The sequence below is a fragment of the Rhipicephalus sanguineus genome, chromosome 4 (genome assembly GCF_013339695.2).
Source record: "Rhipicephalus sanguineus isolate Rsan-2018 chromosome 4, BIME_Rsan_1.4, whole genome shotgun sequence".
NCBI classification, from domain to species: Eukaryota; Metazoa; Arthropoda; class Arachnida; order Ixodida; family Ixodidae; genus Rhipicephalus; species Rhipicephalus sanguineus.
In genome coordinates, this window is record NC_051179.1 from 35076905 (window position 1) to 35097575 (window position 20671).

Sequence of the window (20671 nt, forward strand, 5' to 3'; positions counted from 1 at the left end):
AAAAATTTACAGAAGCAGAGCTGATGAAGGAATAGTAAACTAGAAAAATCACCAAATGTGATGGGCTCTATTGTGAAACAGTGCTTATTGTAGTGAAAATATTTGCTGCAGTTGCGCTAGGCATCGTGTCTTTTTGCAGTATAGCAGAGCTGGTACCCTTGGTTGAACACTTTTGGAAATGCGGCCATAAGGTTTCGCATGACCAACACTTGGCACACTGGTGTCTCTACATGCCACAGCATTTCTGGCACAGTGCTGGAACACGGGTGCACGTAGACACTAGCTGTCAGAGGCTAGTTCTGAGAAATCTGAAAGTGATAATATTTTCGAAAATGTGCAACCATAAATACCACCTCAGAGCAATATCAACACAGAAAGCCAGCCGGCAGGCACGTGTAATGGTCAGTAAGGTAGATGGAGCTGGCAAATGCTTGAGTGGTAGCTTTGTGTGGATGTCCAAATAATTGAGAATGTCAGACTTATTGGTCGTTTACTACATTTGTGATTTTCCTGTAGCGCTGAAGCAGATGCTGTCATAAGCAGCACACTTCATTCCACATTTGATTGCCCAGTTGAAAAACAAGAGACACTTGTGTGTATATAGAAAACTTTAATGATTTTATATACATAACAAACCAACACTTAAAATTGAAAAGTGACAAGCACGTGGAGGGATGCACACACACAGACACACACCACTGATCTGATTTCACCTGGGTTAATGTTGACTTGGAATGTTATGCAGTCTGTGCAAGTATGTGTGTGTGTGCGTGTGCACATAGGGGTTTTAATAACCATAATTGACGGTAGGCATGTAGGAGGGTGGCAAACACCAACACAGACTTGCCTGGGAACCTAGAAACGCGCGCCAATGGACACGCTGGTCTTCTGGGGTATTGCTGATAGCATCCGTTATGTATATAGATAGCCTCTTCTTCCTCTGTGTTGGACCACACGTTGCTCCCCACAGCCTATGTATATACTCTAGTTTCAATAAATACACTCTTTCCTAGGTTTGCAAAAAGTTTCAATTAGCCTATAGAGATCTCTGCTAGCTCCTATGAAAAAGTTTGATTGAACTACAGCAGATGACGCGTTCTGTGCGCAATTTCAGTTCGGTTTCAAACGACGCGCCAGACCTCGCGCTGGTTTCGGGATGAAAGTTTAACAAGGCATATTGTCGCTCGCATAGTGGTCCTAAGTCCTCCAGATCAGAAGCCTGGCTTCCGTTTGCACTCTCTCACCTTGAGGAGGGGGGATTTCGCTAAAGTTTGTAACAAACTGAAGTGGGGACTGCACCCCTCGACATAACGAGAGGAGCAGTCATAAAACTACATGACAGCTCTGTGCTCTGGAGCAGAGCCAAGTTCCCACTTCAAAGATGCAATTAGCTGGAAGCCAAGAAGATTGCACAAGCATCTTCAGTAACGACAGGTGCAAAGCTGTTACGTCCTCCCATTCCTTGCTTCGACAACCGGACACCAAGCTCCGCTTTCATCAGCGCAGACGAAACTGCGCGGAAATTTCTTTCATCGAACTTGCAGCACTTATTCGTTGTTTCACGCTAGAGTGCAATCTTTAACTTTGTAATGTGGATCTTTAACTTTGTGTAATAAAGATGATGCAGTGCAGCACCTGATAGTGCATCTCGCTTCTGCACATATTGTGAGAGAGAGTTCATTACAGGGAAGAAGTTCTGCAGATGAGGGAAATGAAGATAATTGACGATGAGCACAGTCTGATGAGACCTAGTGATTTCTGGTAGACATCAAAAATACTGCCTCGTAAACAAAAAGAAAGCCTAAACACAAGCATGACACATTGGAAAACAGTGGATGAGCCACGAATCCCTTTACCTGTGACCTCATACACACTGCTCTCGCCCGAGAAGTGTGACCGGGTGTGATGTTTGCTAGCATAATGTCGATGGCCTTCCCAGGGTCGTCTACTTAAAACACGAGAATCCAGTTTTGTAGCAGCTGGAAGAATTCAGTGTCGCCACAGTACCGAAAGCATAGCCAAATGGAGGGGACTCCAGCTGATGCGGGTGAAGTTGTCGCTCGCTCGCCGTTGCCTTACGCGTTAAGGTAAAACTGCTTTGGCCACATTACAGGGCCTGACCCGTTCTTGTTCCTCGGCAGCTCATGCCACCTTCGTACCGAAAGGAAGGCTCGAGCAAACATTCAACTGGAGCCTGAGAAACGTCATCCGCCCGGTCCGAAACGGAAGGCAAGTTCCGCAACGACCACAAGGGTTGCCAAAGCCCGCAACACGTGTCAGGACTTGGGTAGCATTACACTAGAAGGACGTCTCCTTAGTCTTTTCTTCGGGTGACTTGCTGTCCTCACTAGCGGATGCTGGTTCAGCTCCGGGTTCGTGCACGTCAGGCGGCTGCTGTGCCAAGGACAGCTGCAAGGACTGGCTGCCCTCGCGTGAGTGCGCCTGTGTGGAGCTCGACTCGCTCTTGGCGTGTTCGGCATTGTCGTCCGACACGTCTTCTGTCACTGCACTCTGGCGCTCAAGCTTCAGACTGGACCTGAGAACGGGAATAGGGGTGGGAAATAAAAAACTAAGTTGTAGAGCACAAATTTGTGTTAAAAAAGCGAAAAAAACAAAATTCTAGCCAGTTATGCGCTGTGACAACCGTCAAATAGCGAAGCTGTCGCCCCTTCCGTCAGGCATTACATTTTGCTCGTAAGTTTCAGCAAGGTTTCCATTAAGGATTTCTTTGTTGTTTCTTCGTTCTTCAGGTTTAGCCATGTGGATCCCATGCGATGATTTGCTCATTCACGGCCGCGCTGCAAAGCTACGGATAGTGTTCCAATGCAGACGTGTCTCATTCCACCTCCGCCCCACTCGCCCCCAAAAAATGCAAACGCATATTAGCAGGGTTGCCACCTGTCCGGTTTTAGACTGGCCAGGCCAGTTTTTCAGATGGCGGGCTGGTTGCTGGTCCGCACCGGCCGCCATTGGCCAGCTTTTTTTGTCATAATATTGCGATTATTTATATTTTGGGTGTTTTATAAGCGAAGAATTGACATAGCGTCTATTGTTCAACATTATTTTAATCTCCTGTCAATCCCCCCCCCCCCCCGCCCCCGTCGAAGGGCCGGTTTTTTTTCGGCAAAAGGTGGCAACCCTACATATTATTATCACGGCTGCACAAGAACGAAAGCAGCATCACCATCATTGTCATCACCATTTCAAGCGTATTAATCATCATCATTTAGCATCATCATCATCATCATTCGAGCATTCTCATCACCATTTCGTTTTTATTTCTTCATTCACTCCCCCCAAATGGTCACGTGACCTGCGTGACGCCTACTACTGCAACGACGACGCCACAGGGCAGTGACGTAGCCAGAAATGTTTTTTCGGGAGGGGGGGGGGGGTCAGTTATACTCTATGTATGTTCGTACGTGCATTTGTATGCATGCGTGTATATATACACATAAAAATTTAAAAATATGGCGGGGGGAGGTTAAATTAGCGGGGGGGGGGGGGTTAAACGCCCCCCCTTCCGGCTACGCCACTGGCACAGGGTATACACTAAGACAGTTTCGCTGTAAAAATACTGGCCATTTCACGGAAAGAAAATGCAATGAAAGCATTAGCATCATTGAATGGTGATCCTGGAAGTCGTGGGGGGGGGGGAGAGAAGTACATGCCTCTATTACGCCCCCCCCCCCCCCCCCCCTGTCGACACCCAAGCCACGTCCATATGCCGCACTGCCGTTATAACAGCAACTTTGCCAGCGCAGCCCCAAGCCCCTTATTGTTTTCTCGTTATTTTGCCGTGCAAACCGCTTACAGCAATGATCGGTTATAACGATATGTTACTTAAGTGGGTCCGGTGTATACATGCGCGTGCACGCACACTAACCTCGTTCACTGACCGGAGCGTTGCACGTTTGCGATTACGCGTCCTTACGATTTGAGGCTTATGCAAGCGTATGTTTATGTTTATCGATATTCACTTCAGTCGTAGCTAGAGGTCTACATGTCTGGAGCGCATCACAAGCGGCGCAACGGCGCGATATAGCTGACGGCGTTGGGTGCCGGTGCATGCGGCGCGATTGTGGGAAAAAGAAAAACGAAACGCACCCAGCGCCCGCTCAGCGCACGAGGCAGGAAGAGACCACAGGCGTCCGGTGAGCAGCCAACTCGATAAACAGAGGCGTACCCTTTCAATTGTGCGCCGATCCCACACGCCCAGCACATGTGCCCTTGGCTGTGCACCTTCCGCAGCAGTCCCGTAGCATACTTGCGTATGTCCAAATATGGTATGCTGTTGATAGGACGTCTCTCCGATTCTCGTCTGGCGCGGCCCGGTGTCGAATGATCGAACTCAAGATCGCGACTGCGCTAACACGGCGGACCGACTGAATCGAACATGCTCCATCGGACGCTTCCAGGGGCGTAGCCAAGGGGGGGGGGTTGGGGGGGTTCAAACCCCCCCCCCCCGAATTTTTCAGTTTTGCTTGCGTATATAGGCACGCACACATACAAACGCACGCACGAACATACATAAAGTATGGTTGAACCCCCCCCGAAAAAAATTTCTGGCTACGCCCCTGGACGCTTCGTAAGGACGTAGACATAGGCGTGCGCAGAAGGGGAGCGCTCCTCCCCCCCTCCCCCCCTATCATCTAAAAGGGGCGCCAAGCCTGCCCCATGCCTTAAAGAGACACTAACGAGAAAACCGATTTTTTTTTTTTTGTATTCGTAAATTGCTGTTTCGCAATACCAAAATCGCCATGCTTACTGCGAGAAGACGCTCGATCGTTAAGCGAGAAATCGCGCAAAAAGAAAATGCTGGTGGCGACGCCACCTTCAAGTTCCCGCATTAGAAATCGCGCAAAAAGAAAATGCTGGTGGCGACGCCACCTTCAAGTTCCTGCACTAATAGCCATGACGTCATAGATTTTGACGGTGTCTGCTAGGACCTACGCGTGGCAGGGGCGTAACCTCTACCTCCCGTGTTGCTGAAGCGCAGTGTGTGTTAGTGTATGCATGAGCACAGGCGTCGGCTACCCATTACTAGAAAGCGCACACCGTGCCGTTTCTCTCCTTAATTGACGACGCTGTGAAGAAGTGCATACCGGGTACCAGTGTTGATTATGAGCTTGTTGATATCATCCTTACGCGGGATTCACGATTCGCTGTGTCCAAATATCACATCGTCAGCTACCAGAACGATTTAATAATGATCATGGGCGTTAGTCGTCGCGATAGAGACATGCTGTCAACATGGGTGCATCCACGTCAAACGGTGCTATAGCTGCCAAACACGAATAGACATTGTACAAGCTCTCATACATCACTACACAATAAGCACTACTTCTGTGAAGACACGTTTAACTTTCGTGTTATACCGATTCCTATGACGGAGGGATCAGCCATGTTTTTTTTTTTCAGTTTTGCTTGCGTATATATACACGTACACATACAAACGCAAGCACGAACATATATAAAGTATGGTTGAACCCCCCCCCCCCCCCCCCCAAAGAAGAAAAAAAAATTCTGGCTACGCCCCTGCTGCGTGGATCCTAATCGGTAAAAATGAAATACATTGTACTCTGAGGAGGCCCGAGACTTAATATAGCAAATTTCAGGAAATTTCGTTGTGCCAATAGAGTCTTTTAGCAAGTTACGTAAATACGGTACGCAAATACAGTAAGGCAGTACGGTAACGCTCCTCCTTTCCCGCTCGTTTTGCTTCACGCGCTCCCAGTTCCAGTGACAGTGCGCCCCGAACGACAAGTTCCTCGTTAACAATGTGTAGGCTGACAGGCCACAATGAGGCGTGACAACCCCACAGCAGGGCGGGGCAATATCGCGATACAAGAGTATCGCGATAGTATTTTAGAGATACTTTTGGGTATCTGTATTTCTGTATCGAGATACAACTGAAAAATGTACTTGTATCTCTGTAGTGAAATACTTTTACGATGTATCGCTTGTATCGCGATACTATGCAGGACACGGGTATCTCGTTATATATATATATATATATATATATATTGGCGGAAATGAGTTGAGGCGTGTTTCCAAGGGAGGAATGACGTTTCTGTTTGTTTGTTTTTGTGCCAAGACAAGCAAAGGCGCACAGCCGGTCGTTGACAGAAAGGGCGGCCATGGTTTCCCCTCATGCACAGAATAGCCTATGTGGGAATAAATGTTTCTACCACCACAGAATGGCCTATGTGGTAGAGCGCGACGCCACAGACGGCAGAATCGCGGAGGCAGTGTTGTCGCGGCCTCTGCCGACAAAAGTCGCTGTCTCTCAAGGCCAGTGCAGCACGCCTAATTTTTTTCGGGTGGCAAGCCATTACTTCGTGACCCCCCGCGCGGATACCGCCTTGATACAGAGGCTTTGCAATGCTTCGCGTGCGTTCAGTTCTCAAAGTGGCGGCACTTCCAAAAGCACTTCCCCGTAGTTGCGGCTGTAGTTGCGGCGGAAGTGACTAGAAGAAGGCTATCTTTTTCGCGCTTTCAGCCACCTCGCCGCGTGTCAGGGTACGTTCCTAATTGATTACAAGCCTGAAACCGTCTTTTGTACCAGGCTCCCCCACCACCGGAGCCGACTTCGCCTTTTGCGGCTTGCTGAAATGGGTGCTGGTAGCGTCGATGGCGGTGACAGCATTATTCAGGGGCGTAGCCAGAAATTTTTTTCGGGGGGGGGGGGGGGGGGTTCAGCCATACTTTATGTATGTTCGTGCGTGCGTTTTTATGTGTGCGTGCATATATACGCAAGCAAAACTGAAAATTTTCGGGGGGGATTTGAACCCCCCAACCCCCCCCCCCCCTTGGCTACGCCCCTGGCATTATTGAAGAGTGACCCTTTCCGCCCAGGCGACGAGTGCTCGCTGTAGTTTCTGATGGGGCGCTCTGAGCAGCTCTCGCTGTTTCCACGTCTGTTTAGAGAGCTGTCAGGAGTGACTTGGGAGGGCTTAAACCCTCTCACCCCGAAAAACGTGATTTTAGGAAGCCAATATCTGAATTGTGCTGTATTTACATATTGGGCCCAATTCCGCATAGGTAATTATGGCCGGCCTACAGTTGGCCTACAGATGGAGGCCAACTTCGGCCTCTGAACGGTGAGAACAACGCCACGTCAGGGCCGAAGTGTTTGGGTATGTAGATGACCTGAGAAGAGATATTGCCACGCTGCAGGGCTATCCAGCTATGAAGGCGGTATTTATTTACTATAACATGGATTTGTGATCGTCTGCAGCGGTAGAGGGACTTTTTCTCTTTCGCGAGTCTTGCTCTGAGGCCAAACCGACGCTTTCTAGAAGACAGCCTATTTGAGATGCTCACACAGCAACCTTCTCAGCAAAACAGATCTTATGTGCAAAGTAAATGTATACTTTTTCTCATTTCACTGGTGTTCATTAGTGATTCGAGTGATTTGCTTAAACTATGATATTTCTAGCATAGATCATTTTGTTACCAAGTATGTCGATTTCGGTGTCCAATGCTTGTTACTGTTGCTGTGAAATAGTGTACTTTTTATTGCAATTGATACGTGTGATTATGTCATTATTACTAATTATGTACATTGTAACCCCCCCCCCCCCGGTAATGTCTTAATGGCGCTGAAGGTACTGAAATAAATAAATGAACTGAAAGTTTCAATGCGCTGGAACTTTATTTACAACATTATGCTGCACTTATAAATGTGTTTGCTGAGTATGAGCATCCTTGACATAAAAAAAAAAGTATTCCAGTATCTGTATTGCTGTATCTGTATTCCGGAATACAGTAGACTCTCGATAATTCAAACTTGAGCGGACCTCAGGATTTTATTTGAATTATCAGAAGTTCTCATAAATATGACTCAGCGCAACACACCAACACTGCGACGTTTATTGTTTCTCAGAGCGCAGCAGCAACATCATAAACAGTTCTGCTTGATTGCCAGTAAAATTTTTATACATCAGCGATAATACTGGTTTTTGTTATTATACAAGGCATGCACGGGTGTGTAATTAAGGGACGAACTGTGTTGCATTTAGGAACAGAACTTCAGCGCAAATGAAGACGGACCACGAAGACAAGAAAGACAAGGAAAGACAAGGGAATGTCTTCGTGGTCCGTCTTCATTTGCGCTGAAGTTCTGTTCCTAAATGCTATGTACCAAGTAGGCCCAAGAAAAGTTTTACTGAAATGTGTTGCATCCCACGACAGTTGCTAGCCCCTTCTAATTCTTAGGACGCTTTCTCGCATGTCATACCGCAGAAGAAGTGACTTTAAGAAATGTTTAGCATGCGATACATCAAGGCCAGACCGTACAGTTTCTTTTTTTTTTTTTTTTTCATCGGTCAGCAGAAGATTATTGGTGCGCAAGGTTCGGCTAGTTTGGCTGTTTTGCAGGCAGGCTTTATTTGCGCCTGTTAGTAAGAGAAAAAACGTGAATGTTCAGCTAGAAGCAACAAAGGCAGTAGATATTTCCAGACATGGACAAGCAAAAAGTTTGAATTAACCAAATTTGTGCAGTGAGGCAGTTTGAATTAAGCAGCTTTAAAATATATTGAAAACATAGTGGGCCAACCAAAAATTTAAGATTTGTTTGAATTAACCGAAAGTTTGAATTATCAGAGTTTGAATTATCGCGAGTCTACTGTACTTTTTTCGTCTTATTGCGAAAGTATCTCTGAAATATCCCGTTACGGTAAAGGAAAATTTATCTCAGTATCTGTATTTTAGGCTTCCAGCCCATCTATTTCGATATCTGTATTCAGGAATACTTTTCCGAGTATCTCTGCCCAGCCCTGCCCCACAGTAACTTTTAAAAAGCTTTTGTGGGGTTGGTGTGCCTTCACCGGCAAAATCACGAGCGGGAAAGGAGGAGCGCTACCATACGGCCTTACCGTATTTGCGTACCGTATTTCCGTAAGTTGCTAAAAGGCTCCAAAATACGAAAAACGCACTTTTCAATCCGTGACGTCACGCGCGGAAGTTTCGGCGCCAAGTTTTAAAAGGAATGTTTGACTTCGACGTTCTCTTCTATTAATAAATGAAATGGTGAAATTAATAACATCGGAGTTTTCATAGTGCTATTTATAAATATAAATCGATTCATTGTTCACTTTAGTGTCCTTTTAAGTCTGTCGGACCTGTTTCTTCCATTGTCTAAGGTGCACGATTATGGTCACGTGGCCACGCAGCTTTTTTGACGATAATGGCGGCCGATCCTTGATGTTAACAGTTTATATACTTCCCACCTTTACACCCGGAGAGCCGGCGACCAAGAGCAGGCTGCTGGGAGAAGCACGTCATTGGTTTATTTTCTATTTTGCATCAATTGCGAAGCTTCGTTTCTTTCGAATTCGACTAAACGGGGGAGGGGGGTCTAAGGTGAAACTTGCCCCCCCCCCCCCCCCCCCCATAACGTACACCTCTGCGCACTAATAATATCTGGGGTTTAACGTCCCAAAACCACCATATGATTATGAGAGACGCCGTAGTGGAGGGCTCCGGAAATTTCGACCACCTGGGGTTCTTTAACGTGCACCTAAATCTAAGTACACGGGCCTCAAGCATTTTCGCCTCCATCGAAAATGCAGCCGCCGCGGCCGGGATTCGATCCCGCGATCTTCGGGTCAGCAGTCGAGCGCCGTAACCACTAGACCACCGTGGCGGGGCAGACCTCTGCGCACGCCTATGGATGTAGACATCATGTTAGGTATACTGGCGATCGGTCAACTCCCTGCACGACATATTTATGCGCTGCTGGATATAGTCAAACATGTCGGAAGCCCCCAGTCCAGCCATCTATAGTCGGTTACAACCCAAGAATAAATGTAAGCTCCGCCCACATCCGTCGATGTCCCACCCAGAGCCGGTCCCACCCAGAGAGAATCTGCATAAATGCCCCATCCAATCCGCCTTTTTCATTTTCCTGTGCTGCCTTCTGCCGTTTTGGTAGATGTTTGGTAGGGGCAGGGACAGCCGGTATTGCTGGAACGAAAGCCTCCGAGATTAAGAGGTATTTCGCGACTTCCCCGCTAGAGGAAGGGCGCATGCGCCAAGGCATCGCGGAAAAGGCGGAATCTTATTTCCGTGCAGGGTTTCCAGGTCGAAAATACAAAAAATAGCCAGAAAATTGGAAAAAGTAGCCAAAATGTAGCCAACTTGAGCCAAGGACAGTAAAAGTAGCCAAAAGCAGCCACGCATGTGTGAAATCCACTTCTATATTTGTATTTAAATGACTAAATGCAGAAAGCCTTCCGGTGAAATTGTAAATATGTGCTGCCTGAACAATTCAAAATCATAATTCCGGAGATTTCAGCATAAATTCTTGACTTTAGCAATCATTTCATACATGACGACATAGTGTTCGCGCTGTTGAAAAACAATGAGTCTCTCTCCACGTGCCTTGCGTGACGTTTGTTGAAATGACTAGAAGTTGCGACAATAAAATTGAGTCTACGGCATGAGTTAATGCATTGAAACATAAATTGAAGCCCTTTCGCAAAAATTTCTTCCGTGATGACGAATCCAGAGTCGCAGTCCGTATTAAGCCTAAGAAACGATAGAAGCTGTTCGTCGGATATCCAAGAAGGATTGTTTGTTGGGTGAGTCGGTACGAGATTCTAAAGAGAGCACCAAAGAAAAAAAAAGGACACGAAAGCGAAAGGCGGCAACAGAAGCGCTCACTAACAGCTGTTATTAGTGAGCGCTTGTGTTACCGCCTTTTGCTCTCGTGTCCTGGTTTTTCAGTTCTCACTTGAAATGTCGGATATCCTATTTCTAATGTCGATGAGTGCACAGTGCCCTGGATGCGGAGCGCTTTCGATTCCATTTTACGTGCAATTTCGGTTTAAAGCCACGTTCAGCAATGGGTGATCTGCAAAAACAGGCTCCATGCAACAGCTACCGCCGAGTCCCGACCAGGCATCCAAAAGCATTGTTTAGTGTGCGCGACGCCTGCTTGACTGGCAGGTTATACACGTGTAGTCTTTTTTAATATATTTATGTTATGTTCGACCATTGAACCTTACGCCTGCTTAAGCCACAGCGCCATCCTTTTCATTAAAATTCATTATCCGCGTAATCAAAATGGAAAATTCAGTTATTGGAGCAGGGTGCACACTGTGGCTGCCATGTTTTGGCACCACACACTCGAACACCAGTGGCTGCGACGTCACCAGATATTGATAATTTTGCTCAAATCGAGGGGACAAGAAAGTAGCCAAAAAGGAGCCAAGTAGCCAAGACGATTTTTCTGCCGCCACCGGCCTAAAAAAGTAGCCAATTTGGCGCAAAGTAGCCAAACCTGGCAACCCTTTTTCCGTGACGTCAAACAATCTCGCGAATTTCAAGCAGGTGACTTTCCCATACAGGCACATTCTCGTGTCGCTAGTTTTTTGGTCGAAAACTTGAGGTTCTAAGCAAAGTTTCAGGGAGGATTCCTACTTCACTGCTCAGCCCAAAACTTTTAATTCATAACATGCATAGTATTTACGTTAGCATATTTAGGAGAACTAAATGAGTTCTCATTAATATTGTGTCTAACAAAGAAAAATGAGCCCTTAAAAGTCATCTTCTTTCTTACATTAGCATAGTATTTACATTCTATAGCATTTACATTAGCAGGATTATACTTAGAATCAGAGCTTTTGGAATATCTCCGGTGAAGCCTTCCACCAATCTCCATAGACGACATATTTATTATATGGGAACGTGGCATAAAGGTATTAAACATTACAAAAAAGGCATTAATAAATTACAATTTCACAATACCGAAAACATCACTCTTACCACGAGAAGACGCTTGGTAAGGGAGAAAACCCACGAAAAGAAAATGCGGGTGGCGACGCCACCTTGAAAATTCCCACAATAAACACCCTGACGTCATAGATTTTGACAGCTTCTACTAGGCCCTACTGCCCTACGTAGTTCTTAATAAGTAAAAATGAAGTACATCGTCCTCTGAGGGGTCCATAGACTTAACATACCAAGTTTCAGGAAATTTCGTTGAGCCAATGTCGCCAAAATACGAAAAATACACTTTGAAATCCGTGACGTCACGCCCGTATAGATATCGGCGCGAAATTTAAAAATGAAAGTTCGTCCTTGATTTTCTCCTCTATTAATAAAGAAATGATGGTGAAATTAGCGACATTAGAGTTCTCAGAGTGCAATTTATCAATCAAAGCCGATTCACTATCACTTAAGTGTCCCTTAAAGGGGTCATGAACCACTTTTCCAAGTAATGATCTAATGACCTCAGTATCGGAGTTTACTGCCTCCCGAATCGATTGCCGCAAAAATTTCTCGAATCCGTCAAGAATGAGCGGAGTTACGATGGTTTGGCGCACGCTCTCAGCGCTTTTTCTCTTTTCTCGTGCCGACGAGCGCACTGGAAGCTACATAGGGAGGGATGGCACGGGGGAAAGAAGTTACGTCAGCGCGCGTCATGAAACACGATCGCTCTCCCGCTGTGATTCGCGTGCACGAGTGCGGCTACTATGTACTGAGGAGTGCGGCGCCGGCAAGTGGCGGTACCCCGTGGCAAGAAGCGCATCTGATCCGAACGCCGCTCTCGATTTACGTCGGCTATCGGCCAATAAGCATGCTATGTCTCTTACGACGTAAACTGACAGATGCGCGACGTCAACGTGCAGACGCCCCGCCCACCGACGAGAGTGAGAACCGGCCTCTGTTTGAAAAGAGGGTGCCTGGGGAAACGGCAACTTCGCGCTCCGCTTGTGGCCTTTACGCGGCGCGCACGACTGTAATATTTGGCAGAGCAGTTCATAGCCGTGTCCGCTTTCCACAGGATGTGTTTTTTCAACAAGCCCATGGGGTGCTTCATGACCCCTTTAACTTCCTGGACCATCGCAAAATGTTCCATAGTCCCATCGCAAAATATAAAGAGTCACACCTTATTGAGGAGTTTAATACATGTCAGCCAGCAGCTACAAACGTTCCACACGGGGCTCTTGTATCCATCAGATATGGTACATACACAACGAAAACCAATGAGAATTAGTCCCTTCTTTTAGGAATTTCTAACCGCGCTTATTTCCGTGAAATTATAATGGTCAAGTGGTGCTTCCTTCTGAACTATAATTAAGCGAAACATTTTTAGGCTAGTCTCCCAGCCTTCTCCACACTTCCAATGCCGCAAGTTTGGTCCTGACAGTTGTTCCCTCTCACCTGAGCGAGCGTCCGTCCACGGAGCCTGCTTTGTTGCGGCGCATCACGGAGTGGCGCCGGTGTGCCAGGCTGAGCCAGGTGTAGGCGCTCTTCTGGAGCGTGGTGGAGGCGCGGCGGAACTGCGCCGCGGTCAGGGGCCGCCCGTCGGCCAGCTGCTCGACGCCTGCCGACAGCGCGGCGGCGGCGGCGACTGTGGCCGCCACGTCCCCTCCTCCCCCGACGGGAGTCGTGGCCCCCACCGTCACGGGACTGAGCACCGTGGCGCCCGGAGACGGCGGCGCCAGGTTGCCGCGGCTGCCCTCGACGCTCATCTCGGCCGAGCTCATCTCGCTCGCCATGGTGGCCAGCGTGAGCCGGTGCGCACGCCGACGGCGAGCCCGCAAGTGGGCCTCCAGCTCCTGGTGCTCGTCGCCCACCAGGTTCGGGTTGTAGCGCTGGTGGTACTGCGTCGCGCGAACGAGGGACGAAAATGTCGTGATTATGAGCCAGTGGCATTGAGCTAAGCGATGTACGTTGACTGAAACCATTTACGGTGCCTATGGCCTGTTCGCCAAGCAACGTCAATTGCTGCCTGTTATGCCCATGAGTGAGTGGAAATCCAAGAAAGGCAGATGTTCATGAAGATGGAATCTTGAAGAGATGAAAAATTCTTGCACACGTGGGGTCGCTGGAGCCAACATTTAGACATGCGGTCTTGTCTTCCGCAAGGCTGAAACTGCCGACAGCACGCTGCAGCCTTGAAGAAGACAACACCGCTTGTCGAAACGTTGACCACGTGTTCAAGAATTTTTCATTCCGTCAGTGAGTGGTCACTTATACGTTCAGAGAGGTTCACAGCGGTTGAACAAGAGATACTGTCAGATACAAGGTTCCGACAAGGGGACCTCACTTCATCAGAGTGTTGGAGAAATCCTTTTGTCGAAAATTTGGCTCCAGCAGTTCGGCTCCTTTGGATCATTTCTAGGTTTCCACTCTCCTGTGAACCTTTGCGTTGCGAGGCGTCGGGAGGAACTTGGTCGACGTGATGCATACCATGTAGTTTCAGGAAAGATCACAAACGGTCCAAGCCATATTCGACCACGCTGTCTTTGGCTACATGTACTCCTAAGAGTTCGAACGGGAACTCAGGCGCGTTTGAGACCATTGTAGGCGGATTTCTATTGGCTCGATCCTCCTGCTACTATCACATCGACTTTTCCTAGGGAGCAAATGCGGGAGAGTGCGGCTATGAGCTTTAGAGGTCGGTATCTTTACGATGCCGAATATCTTCGCGAAACCCAATCAGTGCAGCCGCATCTGTGCTTTGCAAAGGATACCGAGGATACCGGCAGGGGCGGGGCCGGGATTTCTTTTACTGGTGGAAAGGTGGAGGGGTGCTCGTGCCTTTATTTTTGGGCGCTGCCATTGGATACCAGCATCACACTGACTAGCGCTACACAAACCACATGGTGCACTCGCGTTGCACTCAATTACACAAAAGTTCACACACGTCATTTCCCATGATTTTACAGGTGAAACGTATACCTTGTGGTAGGGGTTTTCGTTGAGTGCCTTCACCAGGAGCTTGGTTGGGTCCTCGGCTTCGACCGAGTCCTGGTGGAAGGACCTCGAGAACATTGCCCCGACCGTGTGCCTGCGCTTCTCTGCCGTCCCGCCCTCGGCGCTTTGCGACGCGGCGCGTACCTGATCCGCTGGAAGTGAGACCGCGGGAGGAGGCACACGTTGCCTGATCAGTGCAAGCGGCGGCACGAACATCATCGCAGCAGCGTTTGTGTAGCGCAGAGGCAAAGTGCGGCGGGCTGTAACGCATCGGCGGCGAGCCACTGCGGCGCAGAGAGACACGGTGCACGAAGTGGTGCGAAGGACACCGCCGTTATCTCGCTTCGCTCGCTCTGCTGGCGCTAAGGAGTCGACAAACATTGATGGCCCCGATTCGTACGCTTCGTTTCGTTCGATGAAGGATTTCTTGCAACGAACGCTCAGGTTTTTCATCAGCGTCGCATTCGTATACTTAGGTTCGCTGCAGAACCAACCGGACGAAAGCTGTAATCTTAATTATCACTCGACGTGATCTCCTGCTGCCTTCGGCTGTATGCGCTTCCTCTCCGTGGGAACCATGCTCCTGTTACTCCAACAAGCCACCCATTATGCGTGCTAAGCAATACATGACCTGCCCCGCCGTTATGTGCCCTCACTTTCTCTTTAATCTGAACTATGCAGATCATTTATCAAGAACACGTCGCTGCAGCCATGTGGCGTTATGCTACAGAGCTAGAGATAGCATGTTGTGTTCCTGACAGCGAGAATTCCACGAATCAATCAATCAATCAATCAATCAATCAATCAATCAATCAATCAATCAATCAATCAATCAATCAATCAATCAATCAATCAATCAATCAATGATTTCCCTTAACGCGATAATGAGCGATCTTAGAGGGTGAAAATGCGTTCATAAGGCTATACCAGCAAGTTGCCTCATTTCCCACAAATACAATGTACTAACACACACACACACACACACACACACACACACACACACACACACACACACACACACACACACACACACACACACACACACACACACACACACACACACACACACACACACACGCCGACTTCATGATGTGAAGACAGGACGACAAGGTCAATCTTGCCCTACACAAAGTCACTTTAATCAACTGTTCTTCGCGGCGCGCCCCATATTTCGCGAGCCCCTATCTGTCAAGTCACCAGACAGCCGGCAGTGAAAGTTTTATCTGATATTATCACGCGTATTTGTTTATCATTGGGACTGACACGAGCGCCTTCAAGTATAGATCTAGCTGTTTTGTGGCTTTCAGCGCTTGGTTATCAGGAGCAGGTTATACGTGGCCTGAACGAAGGCGAGCCGCTGTGAAACCTCACAGACGTCACAGAAGTCATACAGGAGTAAGTGAGCTAATGAACAGGAGATGCAGCAAACGAAAGCGGGTCACTGACATTCGGGTGGACGATAGGGCGCACGTATACGTATAAATAACAATGCGCACCGTAAGATATCAGCAAGCTGAACACGTGCGTGTGCGCGCGCTTACGCGTGCTCTTTTAAATGATCTTCCTGTACGCATGCAGTGCGCTAGTGATCGGTGTAGAAGCACACGCGTTTCTGTACATTATTTCCCGTGCGACTTCTTCAAACTGCGAGCGACAGCGGACCGCAAAAAAAGAAGGCCAAGCCATAGATGCGTTACAGCCAACACCGCAATTATCGTCACGAAATGATCATTTTCATCGCAATCATTCAGTCTTACTTAAGAATACACACCGCATGCCGAAACGAGGACTTAAAGAAACTAGAGTTCGGCTGATCGTCAACATCATTCAGGATGTTCGTAGCAATGCGAGCTCACTTACCTTCTTTTTAGGCGTTAGCCAATAAAAAGAAATATAAGTAAACGCGCATTGTTACTGGGTTGACTAGCAATCTAGCCAACGTCAATTAAGGTGAACGGTGCAACAAAGTGTCATAGACATTCATAGACAGCAGCCACATAACATTACACAGCATTACATCAAATAGCAATAGCATAACATATATAGCCACACGTAACCACATAGCATATGAACCCGGGAATTTTGGAAATGTGTATTTTGGAGCGAGGAAAGACTGAAAATCTACATGTTTTACTTCACCGGCATTTGTTTCAGTATACGGTGCGTATTGGCTTTAAAAACTAAAGAATAAAAAAAAGAGGCAAAAGCGGTCTCTTCTGAGTAAATCAGTGTATACATTTAACGAATCATGTGACACGCACGTGTACACACAACGATATAAATTTTCACGGCTCAAAATTCACGACGTTCTTATGTGGTACACTATTATGTTGTAAGCAACAACAATACGTGAGAGTATATGTATGTCACTGAAGTAAACAACCAGAAGAAATGAAGAAACAAGTATACAAAAAAAACATAAACGACGATATACAAGGCGAGACACATTCCCACCACCGTTAATACAGGCAGGCAGCATTCGATGACGTATACAGCCATGCTCGAAACAAGGAAAGCGTGCGCTTGGTGCAAAACGATTGGGCACACGTGCAGCGAGGTTTCATTTCACTTGGGTATAGACATTCGCATGATGCCTCTTCAGCGTTTACAGCCGTTGCTAAGGGAACAGTGCTGCATAGCATTTGCGATGGGGCGTATGGCTATTGCATGGAAAAAAAAAACAAAAAAACGGAGACGTACGCTCTGAAATACGCTCTGCGCTGGTCCTCATCCTTTCTATGCGTACTGTGTCTGAATTTTTTGCCCTGAGCAGTTTAATAATGACGTACGTACACTCTTATACGCTGTATGTCCCATGTAGTGGTTCAAGGTTAAAAAGAAACATCAGTGACTATAGATTGAATACGAGCGTTTTTAGTTTAAATATGCGAACTTCTTGGTCACACATTAAGCACACCATTCGTAAAATCAATGGGGGCCACTGCGCTCGCCCGCGTGCGTGGAATGAACAGTTGAGGAAGTCGGCGAATATCTCGTGGAACCGATATACTCTAAGAACGACTGTAGTCCCTGGTCATATTGTAGCCAATTGTAGTCACTCACTATATTACATTATATACCGCCGGGACGTAGGGTGCAACGACTGGTCGCTTAACGAGGCGCGAGCCGGGAGCGAGATAAGAGGCGACCAGCCAATTCCAGACCAGAACGAAGACTCCCTTTATTCCCATAACATTGAAGTGCCGCCAGATAGCACCACCAGCAAGTCACCCACTGCGGCGGTGATACACACTACTAAACATTTGATACACATATACTAAACAAATAGCGTTTCAGTAAAATCTGCGACTGCAGTGTCACCTTATTGTAGAATGCAAATTCACGTTTCTAATTCATCCCCGAGTCGTTGTATGGAAATGTGCGCGAAACTGTAGAACAGCGCGCCTGAAGAGGCAACATGCGATCCGCGCGACATTCGGGCAAACGTAATAGAGATAAAACGCAACCCATCGTTATACTTTGTGAGCTGACGAAGAACAAAAAGTATACGACGGGAGAATGGAAAGCTGGTCGCTCCTTCGTTGTTCCCAAATTTCTTCTCCTGTCGAACGCATTTTGACGCGGTGGTTACGCGATGTATGCGCGTGTATGGGACGGGGGATAAAACCCGGGGTAAATGTTACTTAGCGCAATCTACATATTCTCGTAGATATATATGAACAACGTCTACACGACACGACGTGAACTGAACAACGCCAAGGATACGGCGTTTGGTCGAGACGCTGAATATGTTCAGTATCACACGGACCATAACGTGGGAACCTCGTGATATAGTATCGAATGATTTATAACTCGCACAGGTGAGGAACACGTGTTGACTGGAACCGAGTCGAATGTTAACAATTTTAGCCTGTCCTAAACAGCGGGACACCGCAGAGGAAGACGTAAGGAGTCGCGCTTGCAGAGGCGACGCCATCTTGTGACGCTGACGCTCTCAACCAGAGAGTACGGAGCTATTTTTGTAGTGCAAGGTACTGCTCACGCGCTGTTGCAAATGCGTCGCCTACAGTTTTTGGCCTGGGCAGCCAAAAACTGTAGCCGTCAGGACCACTTCTGTAGCCGTCAGGACCACTTCTGGCGACGCGTAGAATCAGCTCAGACACGAACGCAATCCCATGGCATATACTATGTAGTTCACGAAGGATGCGATGCGAGCTTGCTGGTGAGTACCACGTAATAGATAAAGCTGCTACGTAGTGAATATTCTGCATTCTTTCGGCAATAACAGTAACGCAATACGTCCTTTTCTAAAGCGTTGTGGTTGCTAAGAGCGCCGCAGGATGTCGCCAATGCCGTCTACTTAAAGTTACTATAAAGGAGCCATATATACGGCAACTCTACGTCTGCTAGGAAATGCCGCCCGTTTTCAAAGGATATGCCGATAAAGATCACCGTCATCCTCATCAGCAGTTTCTTGAATGCCCCAGTATTCTGTAGCAAGCGGTACGTATGCGCAACTCCTTGAAGAATGTACGTACAGCAAACAGCTGTAACGGGATGAGGTGGTCATTACTTCAACAATTCATTAAGTACTCCCGTGCAGCGTTTGTTCTTTTGTTCTTCGTCCGCCTTGAAATCGGCATGCGCCCACAAACCGCCAGTGAGTGCATCGTGCCACGGTGAGCCCATGCAGAGACAGACAGGCGACAACGACCGGCGCAACACGAGTGCACTGCGACACCAACAGGGGGGGCTATGGCCGCGTGTCTTACCGTCGTTGCAACTTTTTGTCAGCCGGGGAACTTTCCGGTGGGCAAGAGAAGACCACAGGGTTATTGACACGCCGGCAATTAGAAGGAAGAGAGCACACAAAAAAAGGCGCACCACCCTCACGATGAGCCGCTTTGAAAAAAAAAAAAAAAAAAGCTACCCAGCTTTCTGCCCTTCCAAAGGCCCGCAACGCGGTCCCTGAGTGTTGCATACTTGGGTGCTATTCTGTCAAATTTCGCCATTGGTCAACGCTGATTGGCCCAGAGGGCTGCTACGGCTTTTCCGATTGACTTAAAATGCCGCCATTACGAAACATGACAATATGGCGGAATTTGAGTGTCTAGAATAGCACCCCTTGTCTGAGTGTAACAACCTTCACCGCTGAGTGAAACGAGTTCGAATAGTCAAAATGGTGGTCACCGAGGTCAATGTAATGATTTTTTTATTGAGGGCTATCGTCAGCGCTGTGTGGCACTCGGGGACCTGCGAGCCTTTCGAAAAAAAAAATCAAGGTGCACGTCTCTTCGGCTGAATCATTCATTGCAGACTGACTCGACGGATTCCTTCAGCTATCTTTGTCACTGTTTGACTTTCGAATGTCCTTAAACTCAACAGTACTTCGCGACCCTACCCAAACGCCATTATTTAAAGTTGATATCGTCACTATTCTAAGTTCCCTGTCAATTGGTACCGGCACAACGAGTGACAAAAAATATGCTGAAAAAGGGCGGAAAGTACATAAACTTCGTGCAGTCTTGGAAACGTATAGCCTGGTTTTAAGCCTAGAGTGAACCGTGTATTGTACTGTGTTTAAAAACAGTATTTCTACCATATCAATTGTCAGGAAGTAGCTGGTACAAGCGTACCTATCATTCTGCTTCGCAGGCTATCAAGTCATATCTTAGCTTTAAAAGATTGTGAGTTGTGTCTTGGTAATGACAACGCTTATAAACACTAACACCTCACAAAGCAGTTTCTCAAGGATGTGTTATGCCTGATCTCGTTGTGGTGCAGTGTTAACCCGAAACTAATCGTTATTGTGAGCATTAACGTAAACAAAATAACCTAGGGCACAATGCACGATTCAGCCTGGAAAGCTACAACATAGATAAATAAATTGAAGTGGTGCGACTTGAGCATTCAAGCAGCTAACCAGAAAATCAGAATTGTAGAAAGAAAAAAAAAAGAACACCACCACCTCTTGCTACTAAGCCAGACTAAAACAACG

At 47.4% G+C, this 20671-nt stretch overlaps 1 protein-coding gene across 7 annotated transcripts in view; it reads right to left on the bottom strand.

The window, feature by feature from the left end:
• Nucleotides 1-590: 590 nt before the first annotated feature.
• Nucleotides 591-20671, bottom strand: part of LOC119389763 (sodium/hydrogen exchanger 1) — a 295572-nt gene continuing 275491 nt past the window's right edge. For 4 of the 7 annotated variants that reach the window (XM_037657148.2, XM_037657149.2, XM_037657146.2 and 1 more), the window contains 3 exons: nucleotides 14698-14864; nucleotides 13174-13616; nucleotides 591-2536 (listed from right to left, as the gene is read on the bottom strand). In XM_037657148.2, the coding sequence (XP_037513076.1) occupies nucleotides 2299-2536; nucleotides 13174-13616; nucleotides 14698-14864 (848 nt within the window). In that variant the 3' untranslated portion in view covers nucleotides 591-2298. Of the gene's footprint in view, nucleotides 2537-13173; nucleotides 13617-14697; nucleotides 14865-19445; nucleotides 19476-20671 lie in introns of all 7 variants that reach the window. The other 3 variants (XM_037657143.2, XM_037657145.2, XM_037657144.1) reach the window with 1 other exon arrangement.